The sequence below is a fragment of the Saccostrea cucullata genome, unplaced genomic scaffold (assembly GCF_032062105.1).
Source record: "Saccostrea cucullata isolate Sc308-1 unplaced genomic scaffold, CSIRO_AGI_Scuc_v1 ctg659, whole genome shotgun sequence".
NCBI lineage: Eukaryota > Metazoa > Mollusca > Bivalvia > Ostreida > Ostreidae > Saccostrea > Saccostrea cuccullata.
Window position 1 is genome coordinate 274142 of NW_026927632.1, and position 17617 is coordinate 291758.

The 17617-nt window shown below is 33.0% G+C and overlaps 2 protein-coding genes across 3 annotated transcripts; both read left to right on the forward strand.

The window, feature by feature from the left end:
* On the forward strand, positions 1 to 4119 carry LOC134275043 (uncharacterized). 2 transcript variants are annotated; one of them, XM_062757282.1, is made up of 7 exons: positions 1 to 163; positions 288 to 320; positions 523 to 549; positions 1828 to 2036; positions 2187 to 2356; positions 2971 to 3146; positions 3876 to 4119. In XM_062757282.1, exons 1-7 carry the CDS (start codon positions 10 to 12, stop codon positions 3938 to 3940), a joined length of 834 nt encoding a protein of 277 aa, XP_062613266.1. In that variant the 5' UTR covers positions 1 to 9; the 3' UTR covers positions 3941 to 4119. The 2 variants fall into 2 exon arrangements, with proteins under 2 accessions (XP_062613266.1, XP_062613267.1); XM_062757283.1 differs by having other exon boundaries at positions 1 to 157.
* Positions 4120 to 5218: 1099 nt separating this feature from the next.
* Positions 5219 to 11203, forward strand: LOC134275044 (uncharacterized). The gene is made up of 6 exons (XM_062757284.1): positions 5219 to 5498; positions 6201 to 6285; positions 6604 to 6789; positions 7011 to 7161; positions 9482 to 9633; positions 10981 to 11203. The coding sequence occupies exons 1-6, from the start codon at positions 5295 to 5297 to the stop codon at positions 11088 to 11090; spliced, it is 888 nt and encodes a 295-aa protein (XP_062613268.1). The 5' UTR covers positions 5219 to 5294; the 3' UTR covers positions 11091 to 11203.
* Positions 11204 to 17617: the final 6414 nt, after the last annotated feature.

Sequence of the window (17617 nt, forward strand, 5' to 3'; positions counted from 1 at the left end):
ATATTAAGCATGCTGCTATTTCAAACACAACTCGTATTCTGTGTATTGTGCTTTACCCTGGGCGAGGGAAGAAATATAATTTTAACAGGAGATGATGCCTCTAAAAATATAGAAAACTTTGCATTTGACCTAAAGCTCAGCATTGGAAGTAGCTATAGTTTTGGTATAGTATTTTTATGTCTGTTTTATGTTGTATTTCATTTAATCCTTTGATAATTTACTTTCTTAATAAAAATTAATCTATATTAATCTTGATTAATTTATGATATAATCGTGTTTATTTTCAGTTTCTGTTAATGAACTTTCCAGTTCAACTAAATGTGAGTATAAATTTGAGTTAATAAAAGAATTTAATTAAGTCTATTTGTTTTTAATTTTCTCATGATATGTAGAAATATCTTTGTGTTCTTTGAATTTTGTTTCTTAAAAAAAAAAGACATGGACAATTTAATGTTAGTTTAAATTGATGCAGGAAATGAAACATCTACTTTAACGTTAACAATGAATGCATTTTTTCCCTAGTTTCCAACACAGAACCAGTCATAAAATGTAAGTCTTTTAAAATACATGAATGTTTGTAAAGATTGAGAAAATATTTTTCTCTTCGAATTATTTCTGTCTTTCACAAGAAATACCATAAATTTATATTATCACAAATCGTTATAAACAAGAATAGATATGGGTTACCCCATATCCAAAGATATTCGACTGTTAGATTTAATATGTTTAACAGTGTTTATAATGACGTTAATAAAAAAAAACTGCACTGTCTAATTATGGAACTGTTGTAAATATCGTGATTCCATAGCATTACGGGGACCCAGTCTCCTAACAAACAGTACACATAGGCCTACATGTACCTGTAGCCTTGGTCTACACACGTGCAATGGAGGTATCACACGCATCCAGCGAGCTCGGAGAAACACGTTTTGTTTTGCCGAGAAGTTACGGTGTCAGACAAAACTTTTCTTTTCTTAATTAGATCATATAAATACGAATTCTGATTAATAAAAATTATACAATCCCTGTTGAACTTTATACAGTTTGTTCTAACATTTGCATCTGCAACAACTTGTGTTTAAAATGGCCGGGCTGGGAAAATCAGGACTGTGATCGGAAAATTCTAAACTGAAAACATGGAAAACCTTTTTTGTTTTGAAAATAACTGAAATATACTAATATATTTGTCGCAGAAATTACTTACATTATTCAAGTTCTATATATAATGGTATTGAACTTCAACACGTGAAGTCCAGAGAGAGCTCTCGTTTTGCCACACATACCCTACAGTTTACAAAGTGTACACACGAGCAGGCCAGGGATTGAAAATTCCGTCATTTAATAATACACACACACAGAATGATTAATTTTTTCTTTAAGAACAAATTGTATGATAATTAACGGACTATAAACATGTACTTAATACAATTGTTGATATAGTATTATCAATTCATTGGTGAAAAGATTACGAAGAATGACCTAATTATTCTCTGTTATCAAACACGTAAAAAAAAAAGGCTGAGGAGGGGCGAGCTTTTGTTGGAATATTGATATTTTTTATTTACATTTCGGGGGGAAAGTGACTTTCTAATGATATTTTGACGTTATTTTTGATTTCTTTAACGTATGACATACACAACTTTACTCTTATCATCAACAATAATGTTGTATCTACTTATCATGATGGAATTATTTTGGTCGGACCAATATGTGTGAGCTGCCGCTGAATACAGTTATATATCTTGCAAAGATAGTATGCATTGATCGAATATATAGAAAATATATAAAATATTCTAGTTAAAATAAATGACCTCTTTCTATTTATAGACATACAGGACGGGGATTGGACTCTTGTTTTTAGAGCCCAGAGTCTGACGGGGATTTCACCCTATGAAATCTACAAATCACAGGGCGTTCGGCACGAAGTCAGGGGTTCATTTCCTGAACACTGCACCGAGCTGGCTAAAGTACCAGGGTGTTTCACTCCATACAGAACTGGTTTGATCGACGACTGGCAAAAACTAGACGTTCAACAGGTAATTTTGATAAAATCACCAAGAAATAACAATACAGATCTACTAATACCTGTAATTCAAATTTTATAGCAAATTTAGTCTGTGATTTAAAAAAAAACAACTAATTTTTGATCGTAAGGAATTACAGATTTTGATAATATTCCACTTTAGGTTCGATTTTTGGTTATTATCAACAGTGAAGTCCAGAGAGAAATTATTTTTGACGGGAAAAATAGCACCAACACCGACTGGTTTTCTAGTCGGCGGATCCTAAATTCATCTTGGACGGATCTCACACCAACTCAAACATACAATCTTTTCTCTCTTCAAGGAATACAAGAGTACGTAATTAATGACTCTAGACATAAATGATATCAATAAATATGAAATTACTTGCATAGGCGTTGGAAGGGGGGGGGCTTTTGTTGCAAAGATAGACAATATAGGCATTGAAAATTGGTGTTTACCTTTTTTTGTTGGTTTAGCCACCCCACCCCCTCACTTTCAATTAGCCCCCCCCCCCCAACACTTTCAATTTGCTTCCGACGCATATGACTTGAATGTGATCTAAAGGGATGATTTCTATAAAGATTATGAAATTTATACGAATATAGATCAAGCATAATTTATGACAAATAAAAATACAGAACTCGAAAACCATACATACAGACAGTTATACAGCAAACTGGATGAAGTGATAGTACCTGTCAGATTATATGAGTTGCATTTTTTGAAGCGCGATTCCAGAGTATTTACTTCAAGGGAAAAGTGCGAAAAATCAGTTAAACCACTAAAAATATTGAAGTCCCATTTTAGGGATAGGAATATTGAAAATAGTTTGAAGAAGGGATTACTGTTGGAATTTGGAACCCACCTTGTTTTGCCAATGAGATGTCCCTACCTTTAGCTATAAAAAGGGAAATTAAAGTTAAGCTTCTTTTAATCTTTATTTCAGTGGCAGAGTGAACAGACACTGGTCAATTTCCCACAATTTTGGGGGATGTCCTAACGATAGGGCCTGGTTTACCACCTCATTCTACCCTCCCACCGGATGTGACTTTGATAAACGAGAATCAGCCATGCCAAACTTCGTCGTCTGTCCCGGAACTACAATGTGCAATATGCAAAGAGGTAAGCATGGAATCCGGATAGGCCCACGCATTTCACTATCGCATCATCGCACCATCGAGTTTGAGTCGATATTGCGATGACACGATAATGCGATGACGAGGAAGCGATGGTGCTATAGAGATGAAGCGATGGTGCGATGAAGATGATACGGTGGCGCGATAATTCGATGACGATGATGCGATAGTATGATGAAACGATACTGTGATGAAGCGATGGTGCGATAGTACGATGAAGCGATGGTGCGATAGCGATGACAATGGTGCAATATTCACTAACGCACCATCGTGCTTTCGCACCATCGCATTTGCATTGTCGCGCAATAGCATCATCGTCATCGCACCATCGTTATCGCGCCATTGCATTATCGCACCATCGACCTTTAAAGTCGATGCTGGATGGTGCGATAGTGTACTGCATGGTCCTATCCAGATTTCATAGGTAAGGGGTTTTTGTATTTGTTATTTTCCATGTACTTTTCTATTTTTTTTTTATTTATTTCATAATCAGATAATAATCAAATAATAATCCTATTACAATTTTATTTTTAACCAATGAGTGTAGACTCATTTAAAGAATTGTAGTACTCATATAGCTAAAAAGAATGAATGCCTGTAATTACAGTCACAAGTATGCATTTAATGGATATTTTTATTGTACTTTCGTATTATACTTGTATTTTATTTTTAATTCTTTCAATATACATATTGCTTCAATATTTTATTTTTACAGATTCAATCAATGCGGATGCATTTGCTATCCAGATCAAAGCTAAAAATAAGTTGCCGATGATGTAGCTGGAGTGAATCAAAGAAGAGTATTCTTATAAAGACTTATCTAGTGACGGCTGTTTATATACCTGACAGAAAAATGACTCATGTGAAAACATTTTGATCCATAAAATACATACATATGGTCGATATAAGCACATGTATGTTTTTATTAGTTTTTAATATCTTGAAAAATAAACATGTACCCAAAAGAAAAAAGTTAATCTTTAAATACTATTAATGTAAAATAAAAATGTAATGTGTACATTTCTGAAGAGCTCTTCTTAAGGTGCCTTATTCAACCTCTGGAATTTCAAGGAATGGAAGTAACTGTTGTCATTTGATAAAAAGTCGTAAATATATCTAAATGTCGACTTGGTTGACACAGCAAGTGTTTTCTTTTTCTAATCGATTTTTTGTTCAATTCAACTTCAAAGGAATATAAAAACAAGTCGGCTCATAATGGAGCACAACAAGAGCCCATCGGTATTCCAATGGTTTATTGAAAGGCATTGTCTCAAAGGACTAAATGTACACAAAGGTTGGCATTAAGAACTCAAAGTAGGATTGAAATTTTTTTGCGTCATGGAATCTAAAATTATTTTGAATTTTTTTTTTACTGATAGATTGATAGACAACCTGTGCCAAAATTCATATAATATATCAGTTGTATATCTAGTCACTTTGCAGGAGATATGATATTAACATAAAAGAAGTGATAGTTGCTTTTCATAAGGGTAAGGTAAATTTTCCAGGAAATGTTATTTTGTCCTATGAAAAAAGACATCTGTGTGTATGATTATATGAACTTAATTTTTCATGAGGTGTTTATTTTAAAAGCGAACGGATATCATATTTGATAATACTCAATCTATACAGTCAGTATCAGAGGTAATGTTAAACTGTGGGTGGAAAAGTTCCTTTCATTTTAATTAATAATACATGAAGTATTTTTAAGATGCTGTAAATGATCATCGATACCAAAAGGTAGATCCTCAATTTAAAAAAAAAAAACATTATAATTACACGTTTAATTTCATAGTGCAGCTCTTAATGTGAAAGTATCAATATGCCACTGCATGATATTTCATCAAAAATTAACAATCCTAATACACCTGTATAGTTTTATATATAAAAAAATAATTCAATGTTCTTATGAATTTTAAAACTCTGAAATCTGACCAAAAACACATTGATTTATTTGTCATAAGTCCTAGACAAATCAATTTTCTGTCGATAAAAATTTTTGCCTTACAAAATGTGAGTACACTGTATAATCATGCTTTTCTTAAGAGCAGTTTTGATGGGCACAGTTTTCTGTTTTTCTTTTTGTAAAAATGTTAGCTGTATTTCGAATTTAACCACTCCGAACACTCGTTTAATGGGACATGTTGTAGACAAAATATCGCCAATCGGATTACAGATGTGTCTGAAAGAGTGCTTGGCTAGATCTATTTGTGCGTCCTTGAATTTCTACCGAAAACAATTACAATGTGAACTTTCCTCATCAACTGGCGATTTACATCCTACAGATATAGTCCAGGACCCTGAATATGTGTATGTTGAGATGAAAAAAGCACCAAAGGTAACTGTTAACAAATAAAGATTAAAATTATTTTATTTAATGTTTTTTTAATTCCGGAGTTAACGTTGCAGGTGTTGCAGAAAAATTACGCGGGTTTTTGTGATTTTTTTTTCTGCAATTATATAGCTGCAACGTTAATATATATATACATGATATAAGTCCAGTACAAAAAAAAGAGAAATGCATATTATTGTTTAGATTAAAAATAAATTTCTGTACTATTAATCATTTAAATCAAGATATTGTATTATTAATATGTAGTACGTCCTTGCGCGTTTATTGATGAAAAGCTAGTGATGAAGACTCTGTACAGGTGATATGTTTAGCAGTGTTTACTGACTGATAAAATACAATGGTCTTGTTATGAAATAAAGGAGGTAATATTCATTTGATGTTAATATTAATTTAAAGAGCTAACAGAAATGCAAGATTTGTATCGGCTTGCTTAAAATGAGAAAATGACTAAATTACTAAACCCTAAATATTTTCTCTCATTTTCGAACGTTTATATTTTTAAAGTTGAAAGTCATGCAATAAATGGAAAACAAAACATATGAAAGGGGACATTTAACTTGTTTTGATATGTTAAAATGTATGTAAGACATCAATTACCATTGGTTCAAAGTACATCCATTCGCATTTCCACTTTATAGTCTTAGATAAAGGTTATGCAAATCTCTAACCTGAAAATTGCTTTTCCAGAGATATTTTGAAGAATGCAGTGAATCTTGTTCCTCCGAGAGTAAATGTGTGAAAACAGCTTCAGGTCCAGTCTGCGTCAAGTCAGGTTTGATATTGGTGATGACATATTTATGATAAGATCATCTATAAATTAATGTTTATTTGTCCTATTCTGGCTCGGGATGAAAAAAAAAATATGGGTCAGTAAGTAGGAAGGATTTATTTTCCAGAAAAAATACAACATTAAAATCGCATACAAAAATAATACCCGGTAGTTTCATGAAGATTAAAAAAGTTTTGATCATTTTAAGCCAACCGGAGATGGCAACCAATCGAATTTTCGAAGATGGCCTAATAGGAAAAAGTCAACTTGGAAAGTAAAAGGATGTAATATGATTAACTGATTGATTTTTGTATTTGATAGATTGTCCTCGCCTTCACCCAGACAGAGGTAATACTTCTGTAGTTGTGACCTCCACCGCTGTAGGGACGGTTCTGAACTATCACTGTTCGAAACTCCCAAATGTATATGTGTATGTGTCCCTGAATTCTACTTGTCTCCCTAATGGAACATGGACATCCCAGCTGGAACTCTGCTCTATGATTAAGGGTAATTAACAAAAGGGAAAAAAAGAATATACGTGTACATTCATGATGGTAATACTGTGTATTTCAGAAATAGACCCCGTAAAAAGTAACATTTTACTTATCTTACTTTATATCAGTTTATGCATAGAGCATATATAAATTTTGTTCATAGATGTTATAGTGTAATTGATCTTGCACAAAGAATATCATAATTAAATCATTGCTTTTTGAAAGACCTTTCAGATTGCTTAAACTTTTCCTCGTCATGTTGGTATCAATACAACGTTACCGTGGACAACTCTTGGAATAATTGCTCTGGAGGCATAACATATATCAGAAAAACAGCATATACCTCCATGCCTCTGGTCGCTGTAATGCTCTGCAACAGTACCAGGTCAGTAACTTTATAAAGTTACCATTAAAATTAATGCACTTTGTTGGTCATTAAACGTTACAATAACCATAAAAATTATTGCACTTTTTGGTCATAACGTTCTAGTAATCATTATAATTATTGCACTCTGTAGGGCAGTAACGTTACAATAACCGCTTAAACTACTACACTCTGTATAGTAGAGTACTGCAAACTGGTAGATGGTCAAATATTCAATTGGATGAAAGAGTTTGTACATTGTGAAATACAGGGCAAATAGCAGACAAATTTCATTTCATTTTATAATGTTAACAGGATCAGAAAGAATCTTATACATCCCAGATTTTGTAAAACGCCAAATACGCTCAAGTTTTCTGAAATTATGTCAACGACAAATTTAAAAATCTTAGAAAACCTTTGTACATGTACATGTATATTCATATCTAAAATAAACGACACCGTCTGTCCTCCATAATTTAAATGTTATCATACCATTTTTTCTTCTTTCATTGTATATTTATTGCTATATGTGGCAAGCCCTTTTGCTGTTTATTCGGAAAATAAAATTTATCTTAAAATTACAGAGATGTCTCTCATTTTAGAGAGATGTCTCTTAAAAAAATACAGATATCTCCCAACTTTAAGAGATATCTCTCATTTTTAAGAGATATCTCTATGAGAAAGAGATATCTCTTAAACTTAGAGAGATATCTTTTATACATGTACGTAGAGAGATATCTCTTTTATAAGAGAGATATCTCTCTATGTGAAAGAGATATCTCTTTCTCCCTGAGAGATATCTTTTTCTGTGAAAAGAGATATCTCTCAGTGAGAAAGAGATATCTCTTTCACCTAGAGAGATATCTCTTTTACTTTTGGAGATATCTTTCCAAGTTAAAGAGATATCTCTTAAAGTAAAAGAGATTTCTCTCTTGGTTTGTATTAAGAGATATCTCCCAAAGTGAAAGAGATATCTTTCAAAAGTGTCTAAAAGAGATATGTCTTAAGCAAAAAGAGATATCTATTTATTGCAAGGAGATATCTCTCTTCATTATTTTTATTTAGATTCCATTTGAAATGACTTCTCCCTTTACCGGAAGTAAGCATTTTATTCACGGAAGTACATTAAAGTATTTTAAAACTTCGACATATTCATGATATTATTGTTTGTTGTTTCAAACAAGGGATTTATAGCATTTTTGTCTACATAGTACATATATTATTCTGGGTATTGCATGCTCTTCGAAGTCTTTTTTCTTATAACAACGAACTTATTCCAGAGACTTTAATATTTACTTCCTGTTTCGCTTTCATTTTAAAAGGGAGGACGAATTATTTTATTTTAAGGATGACTGGAAAAGAGATATCTCTTTCATTTAACGAAATATCTCTTTAGCTTAGAAAGATATCTCTTTTTGAAAAGCTTTTTAAAGAGATATCTCTCTAATTTTAAGAGATATCTCTCTCACTTAAAGATATATCTCTCTAGCTATTAAAGATATTTCTCTCGCTTAAAGATATACCGGTACCTCTCTTACAAAAAGAGATATCTCTTTTGTTTAAAGAGATATCTTTTTAAAGTAAAAAGATATCTCTATTAGTCTAAGAGATATCTCTATAAGCAAAAGCGATATCTCTCTATGCTAGAGAGATATCTCTCTTATTGAAAAAAAATTTTATTTCACGAATAAATAGTAAAAGGGCTTGCCATAGCTATACTTTGTACATATGTATGCGCCTCTCCTTTTATGCTATTGTATCATAATTATATTTATTTATTTTCTTTACAATTATGACGACTAATTCATACACTGTACACTGTACATGTACCTCATGTACCACTGATGTTGGTGTAAGTGAAATAAATGAACTTGAACTTCTAGGTCAGTAATGTTACAGTTACCAATTAAATTATTGCTCTCTGTAGGTCAGTAACGTTACAGTTATCAATTAAATTATTGCACTCTGTAGGTCAGTAACGTTACGGTTACCAATCAAATTATTGCACTCTGTAGGGCAGTAACGTTACAGTTACCAATTAAATTATTGCACTCTGTAGGTCAGTAATGTTACAGTTACCAATTAAATTATTGCACTCTGTAGGGCAGTAACGTTACAGTTATCAATTAAATTATTGCACTGTGTAGGTCAGTAACGTTACAGTTATCAATTAAATTATTGCACTCTGTAGGTCAGTAACGTTACGGTTACCAATCAAATTATTGCACTGTGCAGGTCAGTATCATTACAGTTACTAATTAAATTATTGCACCCAGAAATGTTACACTTACCGATAAAATTATTGCATTGTTTAGGGCAGTAACCGTATTCTGAATTTTAGATACAAAATCTTTGGAGGACAGAGTTTAACAGACACTTTTCTAAATATTGCTGACGGATCAGGCTCGGGAGCGGATCACTGTGAATTGGTGGGCGGATCTGAGGGAAATGCTCACTTAGCTGGCGACTATCCGTACGCACCAGTAGTAACAGGTATAATCTTGTCATAGTGGGACTTCATGTACAAAAGTCCTCGAACCGCTTCAAGCTTCACCGGATTCGTACTTGGAGTAGGCTGTGAAGTCATAGCTAGGCTTCTTGTAGACCTATAGAATTTATATTATATATAGTTAAAAAATATTAAAATGATAATTTTAATCTAGATTAGAAGAGTCCTGAATGTCATCATTGCGTGTAAATTGGAGGCAAGAGAAAATTTTCAGATTTATACCCCTCTTGAAAAGCGGGAGGGTATATAGTAATCGGTATGTCACCGTCCGTCTGTCTGTCTGTCTGTTACGCTTTGGGGTGCCTATTTCTGATCCGCAACTACTCTTTGACCACTGAATGCAATTTTATGAGACTTTCACAGAATCTTTGTTATATAATGCCATTGTGCACTTCCTATTTTACTTTTTGATCGGACACATATTTTGGGTTTTGCAGTTTGGCATTTCCAGAGATTTTGAATACACATCACAAGATTTTAAACATACATCACAAGATATTGCATATATATCACAAGATTTTGAATATACATCACAAGATTTTGAACATACATCACACGATTTTGAATATACATCAGAAGATTATCAAAGACAGCAACGGTTTACATGCCATATTCCAGAGCAAAACATTGACACTGCCATTCTTTGAATAGTATTGAAGGGTACTCTTATCCACAACTCCTCCTATACTATACCACTGAATAAAATTTAATGATACTTCACAAAATGCCATTGTGCACCTCCTATGTTACTTTTTATACTCCCCGCTTGAAAAGCAGAAGGGTATGTAGTATTCGGGATGTCTGTCCGTCGGTCTGTCTCTACGTCCGTCTGTTACGCTTTGGGGTACCCATATCTTATCCGCAACTCCTCTCATACCACTGAATGAAATTTGCCATTGTGCACCTCCTACTTTACTTTTTGATCCGACACATATTTTGGGTTTCCTATAGCAAAACATGGACACTACCATTATCTTCATAAGGGAGGCGGGGGGTATCATTTAGTGAGCTCATTGCTCAGAGTACCTCTAGTTAATTTAGGTCTCCAAGAGCAAAACAGTAATCATATGCAATCTAATTAAAATTAGATCCTTTACGCTCCTGTATTTTGTATGTCGCTGTAGCGACATAACAAAATACAAGAGCGTAAATGATCTAATTTTGATTATATTGTTATCATATGGGGGCGGGGGGTATCATTTAGTGAGCTCATTGCTCAGAGTACCTCTAGTTTGAAAGGAATACATGTGTATTGATAAAATTAATATTACAAAAGTGTTTATAAAATTGATATTATGATTTCATTTGAATATTTCTTGTATGTTTTTCAGGATATTATCACTCCCATTTTGGGGGACAATTCATGTACGGAGACGTAAGTTACAGGATCAATTCCTACTTTTACAATTCCTGGTACGAGTGTGGAGTGACCGTTCCTTGATCTAAATATCAGCAGGAATTTATGCAATATACTTTAAATGATTTGCACAGAAATGATGTTCAATATGTGTGGTTGTTTACAATTTTGTCATTTAAACTGATTATAAAGTTTTTCTCAGATGTACATGTACAAGTTTCCATGGGAAAATTTTTAGGTATCTTGTATAATAAGTGTTTTCCTTATACATTATACATGTATATTTAATTCTACTACAGACATATATTTTTTAATCTTTTAAAGTTACATATGCATATGGGACAGAATTTATATTTTATATTTCATAGCGTATTTCTCTTATAGAATAAGATGTGTTTGTCAAACACTGATGCCCCCATATGGAAACTTTTGGCAAGGGTTGAAGTTTCTAAAGTCCAAGTCAAACTTCAAAATCAAAATTGTTGGTATCTAGAGGACAGTTTTTTTCACATGGAATACACTTGTAAAATATGAAATCCCTAGTACTAACCATTCAGAAGTTATGGTCAAGGTTCGAGCTTTTACAAAATGGGCCAAACTCTAAAGTCAAGGTCAAAAGATAAAAAAAAAATATTCCAACTGACAAGAGGCCCAAGGGCCTTGAATCGCTCTTCTGATAAATTGTACTATCATTTCTATTTGATGCCTCTAACTTCAAGTATCCTAGGGCCCAAGATGCATCAACTGACAAAGTTTGATGATTCTTAGCCAGTTAGGACTGAAGATATTTCAATATAGCTTTAAAATACCATAAGTAGGTCACTGTGACCTACTTTTTGATTGAAATTTTCTGAGACTCTAGATGCATTAATTGTCAAAGATTGATAACTCTAAACCAATAAGTACTTCAGATATTCAAAAGTAGGTCACCATCACCCACATTTTGGTCGACATTCTCCGAGAACCCAAGTTGCGTCAACTGACAAAGATTGACGAGACGATAAGTACCTGAGATACATAAATATAGCCATAAAATGTCACAAGTAGGTCACCGTGACCTACTTTTTGGTAGACTTCTCCAAAAATCTAAGATGCATCAACTGACAAAGTTTGATGATTGCAAGCCAAAAAGTACCTGCATTCTCTGAAATCTCAAGATGCATTAACTGACAAAGTTTGATGATTTTAAGTCAATAAGTATCCCAGATAATTAAATATAGCCATAAAATGTCACAAGTAGGTCACCATGACCTACTTTTTGGTCGACGTTCTCGAAAACCCCTAGATGCATTCTTTTTGGTCGACATTCTCCGAAAACCCAAGATGCATAAACTGACAAAGTTTGCTGATTCTAAGCCAATAAGTACCGGAGATACTTAAATATAATCATAAAATGTCAAAAATAGGTCACCGTGACCTACCTTTTGATTGAAGTTCTCCGAAAACCCAAGATGCATCAACTGACAAAGTTTGATGATCATAGGTCTGAAAGTATTCAAATTATGCCTTTTAAATAATTTGAAAACAAATGCCTGCAAAATTCAAAAAGTAGGTCACGGTGACCTACTTTTTCATAAATATGTTTTAAGGCCCCAAGATGCATCAACTTACAAGATTTGATAGTTCTGAACCTCTCAGTGTCTGAAATAATGGGATTAAATGTTTTAGAAAAGATTAGCCATCAAAATTCAAAAAGTTGGTCACAGTGACCTACGAGGACCCACGATGCAACAACTGACAAAGTTTGATGATCATAGGCCTAAAGTGTCCAGAATATGCCTGCAAATCAATTTGAAAACAAATGCCCGCAAAATTAAAAAAAATAAGTAGGTAGCCGTAACCTACTTTTGATTTAACATGATGTGAAGTCCTAAGATGCAACAACTTACAAGATTTGATGATCCTAGTCTTTATAGTAAGCAAAATATCAACGTTTTTAATAAGTGTAAATTTTGGTCAACTTTGAAGTGAACTTGAGACCACGCCCTTTGACCCAGGGTGATGCCTTGAATAATTTTAAATCTTGAACATATTCTGATCCTTGTTTGTAAGTTTGGTGAAAATCTGCTTAGTGGTTCGATCTGTAGTGGAAGATTTTTTAGCAACCAGTACTTTTGGTTTTATTTTCCTGATTATCTCCCCTTGTTTAACAATCTTATATAGAGAACCCCCCCCCCCCCCCCGCTGATCAGATACCAAGCTCTCCCGGGTCCGAGGAAGCTGAAAGATGAAAGTCCTCTATTCCCCATTTTCAAAAGGTGAGTTATTTCCCCTGAAGGGAACTCTTTTACTGTGTTTAATACGCATGCGCTATAAATAAAGTCACTTCCGCGGACGTTCTTGATGTAAACATGTTCATGGTGTAATGCCTCTGTCATATGGAAAAATGTTATTGTGTTTGTGAATAAAAAGAAATCTTAACTGATTCGTATTTTTTTTTAATTGCCCACTCATAGTCTCTTTCTGGATTTGTATTAATCTGTATAGTACTATAATAAGGTGCTGTGTGACCCCCCCCCCCCCCTTACAAAAAAAAAAATCGAAACAAATTACTGATAAAATGCTGATACATATTCGAATAGGCCTATTTAAGAAAAAAACAAAAGCTAATTTTCGGTAGTGGATGTTCTGCAGACGGAACATCATTATTTAAAAAATGTCCGGAACAAATTTTTAGTTATAAAGTTTTTAAGAATTAATCTAGCCTGCTGCAGCCATATTTTCTTTGTATCTCTAGGACTTTTTTGGAGACTGATGACGTGTCCATCTACAGTTTTACCTCTGACATTGCTGCATATATACAGCAGTAGTTCGTCTTCTGCGACCGATACCAAGAAACTGCGTTTTTGCTCGATTTTATGTCATAACATAGAACTTTTACTTACAAGAACACATTTGGTGACAATTAAAGGCCTATTTCATTTGAATTAACCGTGTTTCTAGAATTTTTTTATTAGTAAAATAATTGATTCATTGTATAGTATTAAAACTTTGAATGGAATTCTAAATGAATAATTTAATCTCATGTGCTCATGTAACGAAGAAAGACTAATTAAAATAGCATCGACCTGAATTCGTGTTACATATGTCGTATAAAGTCTAAGCTGCATTTAATCAAAGTTTTAGTGTAGGATCTAAGCATATCTTGTATCTTGTACATGTATATTCCCGAGTAAAACACACATTTTGTTTTAGATCAGAGAATTGAGAGCAGAAACACGAAATTGATACAATAATTTCCTAGCGTATTTCTCGTTAATTAACGGAAAACATTCTTTTCTCAAGTGTTATGTATTTTTTTAAAGTGTGTAAAAGAGAGGGAGAGAGAGAGAGAGAGAGAGACCCGTGTAACTGACATACATGTACATCTGTGAAAAAATATATGTACAGTAATTTTATTGAATTCAAAATTAATAATTCTAATAATTTTTAATTTTCACAACTATGGTTCATATTCAACTGTTCAACCCATTTGCATGTTCGTTCTCTGTACCTTTACGCACGGGGGGGGGGGGGGGGGGGGTCAAGGGGCTTAGCCCCAGCCCCACTTTTTCCCAATATTACTTTTTCTATTGAAAATTTTCATTGATAGACAGGTTGCCAACCCCCCCCCCACCCCCCACACACACACACAGTTTATACCACGGTAAAGTTATATAAGGGAAATGTAGTATTGTATGCCAAGGAACTGGTACTGAAATAAGTAGCTTTTTCAACTTTGGGCAAGGTTTTTCTTCGCTTGTCAACTTTTCCAGGTAAGAAAAAAATATTTCTTTGGCTACCCCCCCCCCCCACTTTTAAAGACGATGCTACATGCCTGGCTAATTCGTATAGCTTTCTAGAAAGGGGGGGCTAACAGACCCTTTATAAAATAATTTATCTAAAAAAAATGCAAACCATTTCCTTCTTTTAAAATTTTTAAATACAGCGTGTAAGTTGATCACTATTTTGTTGAATTATCGTATTGCGTAGTCCGCGGAAGTTAGGCTAGTGTAGAAGAGTTCCGATTTTGAGGGGAGATAACTCACTTTTGAAAATGGGGATTAATGAAAATGAATCAATAAAGTTAGTCAAATTAAGCATAAATCATAAAGAAAACAGCAATATTTTTCAATTTTTCTAAAAAATTACCAAATTACCAGATTACATATCTTCTACATGGCTGAATGTTAAAAAAATGGATCCGTCAAGATTAGATCCTTTACGCTCCTGTATTTTGTTATGTTGCTGTAACCGGGTTTTTCCCAAATAATGATAAGGAAAATCAGTTCTGGATGTGGGTTCTTTTTAATATGTGAAAGTATAATTATAGATGGATAACAACCCTACAAAACATGTAAACATAATAAATATTTCATAACATTAACATAGGTTACCGTATATACTTAATCACAAATTATTTCATTAGCATAAAATCTATATTTACAATCACTTCATGAATATTATCAAAGGGAAATAACTCTTATTTCACCATATTTAACCATATGCATATAAGTTCAAGTAAATTCATATAATTTACCAAAAATATTTACAGTTCTCAAAATAAGTAATAATATAAATAGATACCAAGTTGTGGACCTAGGCTGTCCTCGAATAAATAATCTGGGTGTCACATCTACCTTTCCAAACCATATCTGACCTATATTATAAAACATATGGTTGTATTGACTAAATCTTATAATATACTAGTATACAATAATTACATATTCCTAAGGTCAGATTTCATCATAAAAGATATTTCATATATATTAGTGTAACTTAAAATCAGATCTTTAGATTTATATTCATTTAAACCATTTACTATATGATTTTACACATTTTCCATTAACTCATCAAATACTATATTTCATTCATACTCATTCATTCAACCAAGCAAAGTGTTAGTAAAAGAAAATAAAGAACTTACTGTAAGCAGGTCTAATGTCCAGTCACAAAAGAATTATATATATATCAAACTAAATGTATATCAGACAATATATCCCAGCACTCTGGCTTATGGCTGGAATTAAAATTTAAAATAACAAAAGAAAACTCACTAAGGAATTTGACCCTCAATGACCTACCAATAAAAACTCTGCAAAACAAGAATAGCCAATCGACTACGCTTGACCTAAACTGGTTCTCCTGAAAACTACCTGAATGAATTAAAGAGTTCTAACTAAGAAAAGATAACTCTAAACATAAAATAAGTACTACCATGCAGTGTCTGAAGTAAGTTTTGTAAATGTAATTATCAAATGGAATTTAAGTTTAAATTCATATTTATTTATTTATGGCAGTAAGTTTGCTTATTAACTCATTTTATGTTTAATTTATTCACAGTTTAAAATATAACAAATAACCCATTATTACATTGCTGTAAGCAGTTTTAGCCCCACCCTACCCCAGGGTTCATGATTTGAACAAACTTGAATGTACACTACCTGAAGATGATTTATCATGAGTTTCATCTTTCCTGTCCCTATGGATCCTCAGAAAAATTTAAGATTTTTAAAGATTTTTCCTATATATTCCTATGTAAAACTTTGATCGGCCGTTCTGGCCCCACCCTACCCCGGGGGGTCATGATTTGAACAAACGTGAATGTACACTATCTGAGGATGATTCAACATGAGTTTCATCTTTCCTGTCCCAATGGATCTTGAGAAGAAAATTTTTAAAGATTTTTCCTAGTATATATTCTTATGTAAAACTTTGATCGGCCATTGTGGCCCCACCCTACCCCCGGGGGTCATGATTTGAACAAACGTGAGTGTACACTACCTGAGGATGATTGAACATGAGTTTCATCTTTCCTGGCCCAGTGGTTCTTGGGAAGATTTTTTAAGAATGCCATTAATTTTTCACTAATTCATAATTATCTCATAATTATCTCCTCTTGGAAGAGGGCGTAGCCCTTCATTTGAACAAACTTGAATCCCCTTTACCCAAGGATACTTTATAGCAAGTTTAGTTGAAACTGGTCCGGTGGTTCTTGAGAGGAAGATGAAAATGTGAAACGTTTACAACAACAAAACCGACGACGACGACAGCGACAGACAACGGACAAATTTTGATCAGAAAAGCTCACTTGAGCCTTTGGCTCAGGTGAGCTAAAAAGTTTTGTCACGATGAACACACATGTAAAGGGTCTGTGTAACATTTAACAATTCAAATTTCTAAAATGATTTTGAGTTTTAGAATGTTAATATATTAGTTCAAATTTCTAACTTTCAAAAACTCAAACTGATTTGGTATATTGAAATTTAATATTTTAGTTCAAAAATCTGAATTTTCAAATTTCCAAACAACTTTGAAAATTTTAAGTTTTCAGATTTTTATCTTAAATATTTAAAATTCAAATTTCTAAAAACAAAGTTTGCATTTTAAACTTTTAAATTTTTAATCTACCGTTTGTTCAGAAAGTTTACGGTTAACAATCTAAAATTCAGTAACTTTTTTCGTCTTCCGATTTCTCAAATTTATCTTCAAACTTCCAACTTTCAAACGTTTTAGATTTTTAGAAATTTAGAATTTTGATTCAAACACTCAACTATTAAAAAACCAAAACACTTTTTTACATTTTGATTTTTTAGAAGTTTATTTCAAATATGCAAAATATCAAATTGCAA

What these genes read in the sequence shown, in the direction of transcription:
- LOC134275043 (XM_062757282.1), top strand. Translation starts at nt 10, where the DNA reads ATGCTGCTATTTCAAACACAACTCGTATTCTGTGTATTGTGCTTTACC. An exon ending in TCTCTTCAAGGAATACAAGA is followed by an intron (nt 2,357 to 2,970) that starts GTACGTAATTAA and finishes TCTTTATTTCAG; the next exon opens with TGGCAGAGTGAACAGACACT. An exon ending in AATGTGCAATATGCAAAGAG is followed by an intron (nt 3,147 to 3,875) that starts GTAAGCATGGAA and finishes TTATTTTTACAG; the next exon opens with ATTCAATCAATGCGGATGCA.
- LOC134275044 (XM_062757284.1), top strand. Translation starts at nt 5,295, where the DNA reads ATGGGACATGTTGTAGACAAAATATCGCCAATCGGATTACAGATGTGT. An exon ending in AGATGAAAAAAGCACCAAAG is followed by an intron (nt 5,499 to 6,200) that starts GTAACTGTTAAC and finishes TTGCTTTTCCAG; the next exon opens with AGATATTTTGAAGAATGCAG. An exon ending in ACTCTGCTCTATGATTAAGG is followed by an intron (nt 6,790 to 7,010) that starts GTAATTAACAAA and finishes AAGACCTTTCAG; the next exon opens with ATTGCTTAAACTTTTCCTCG.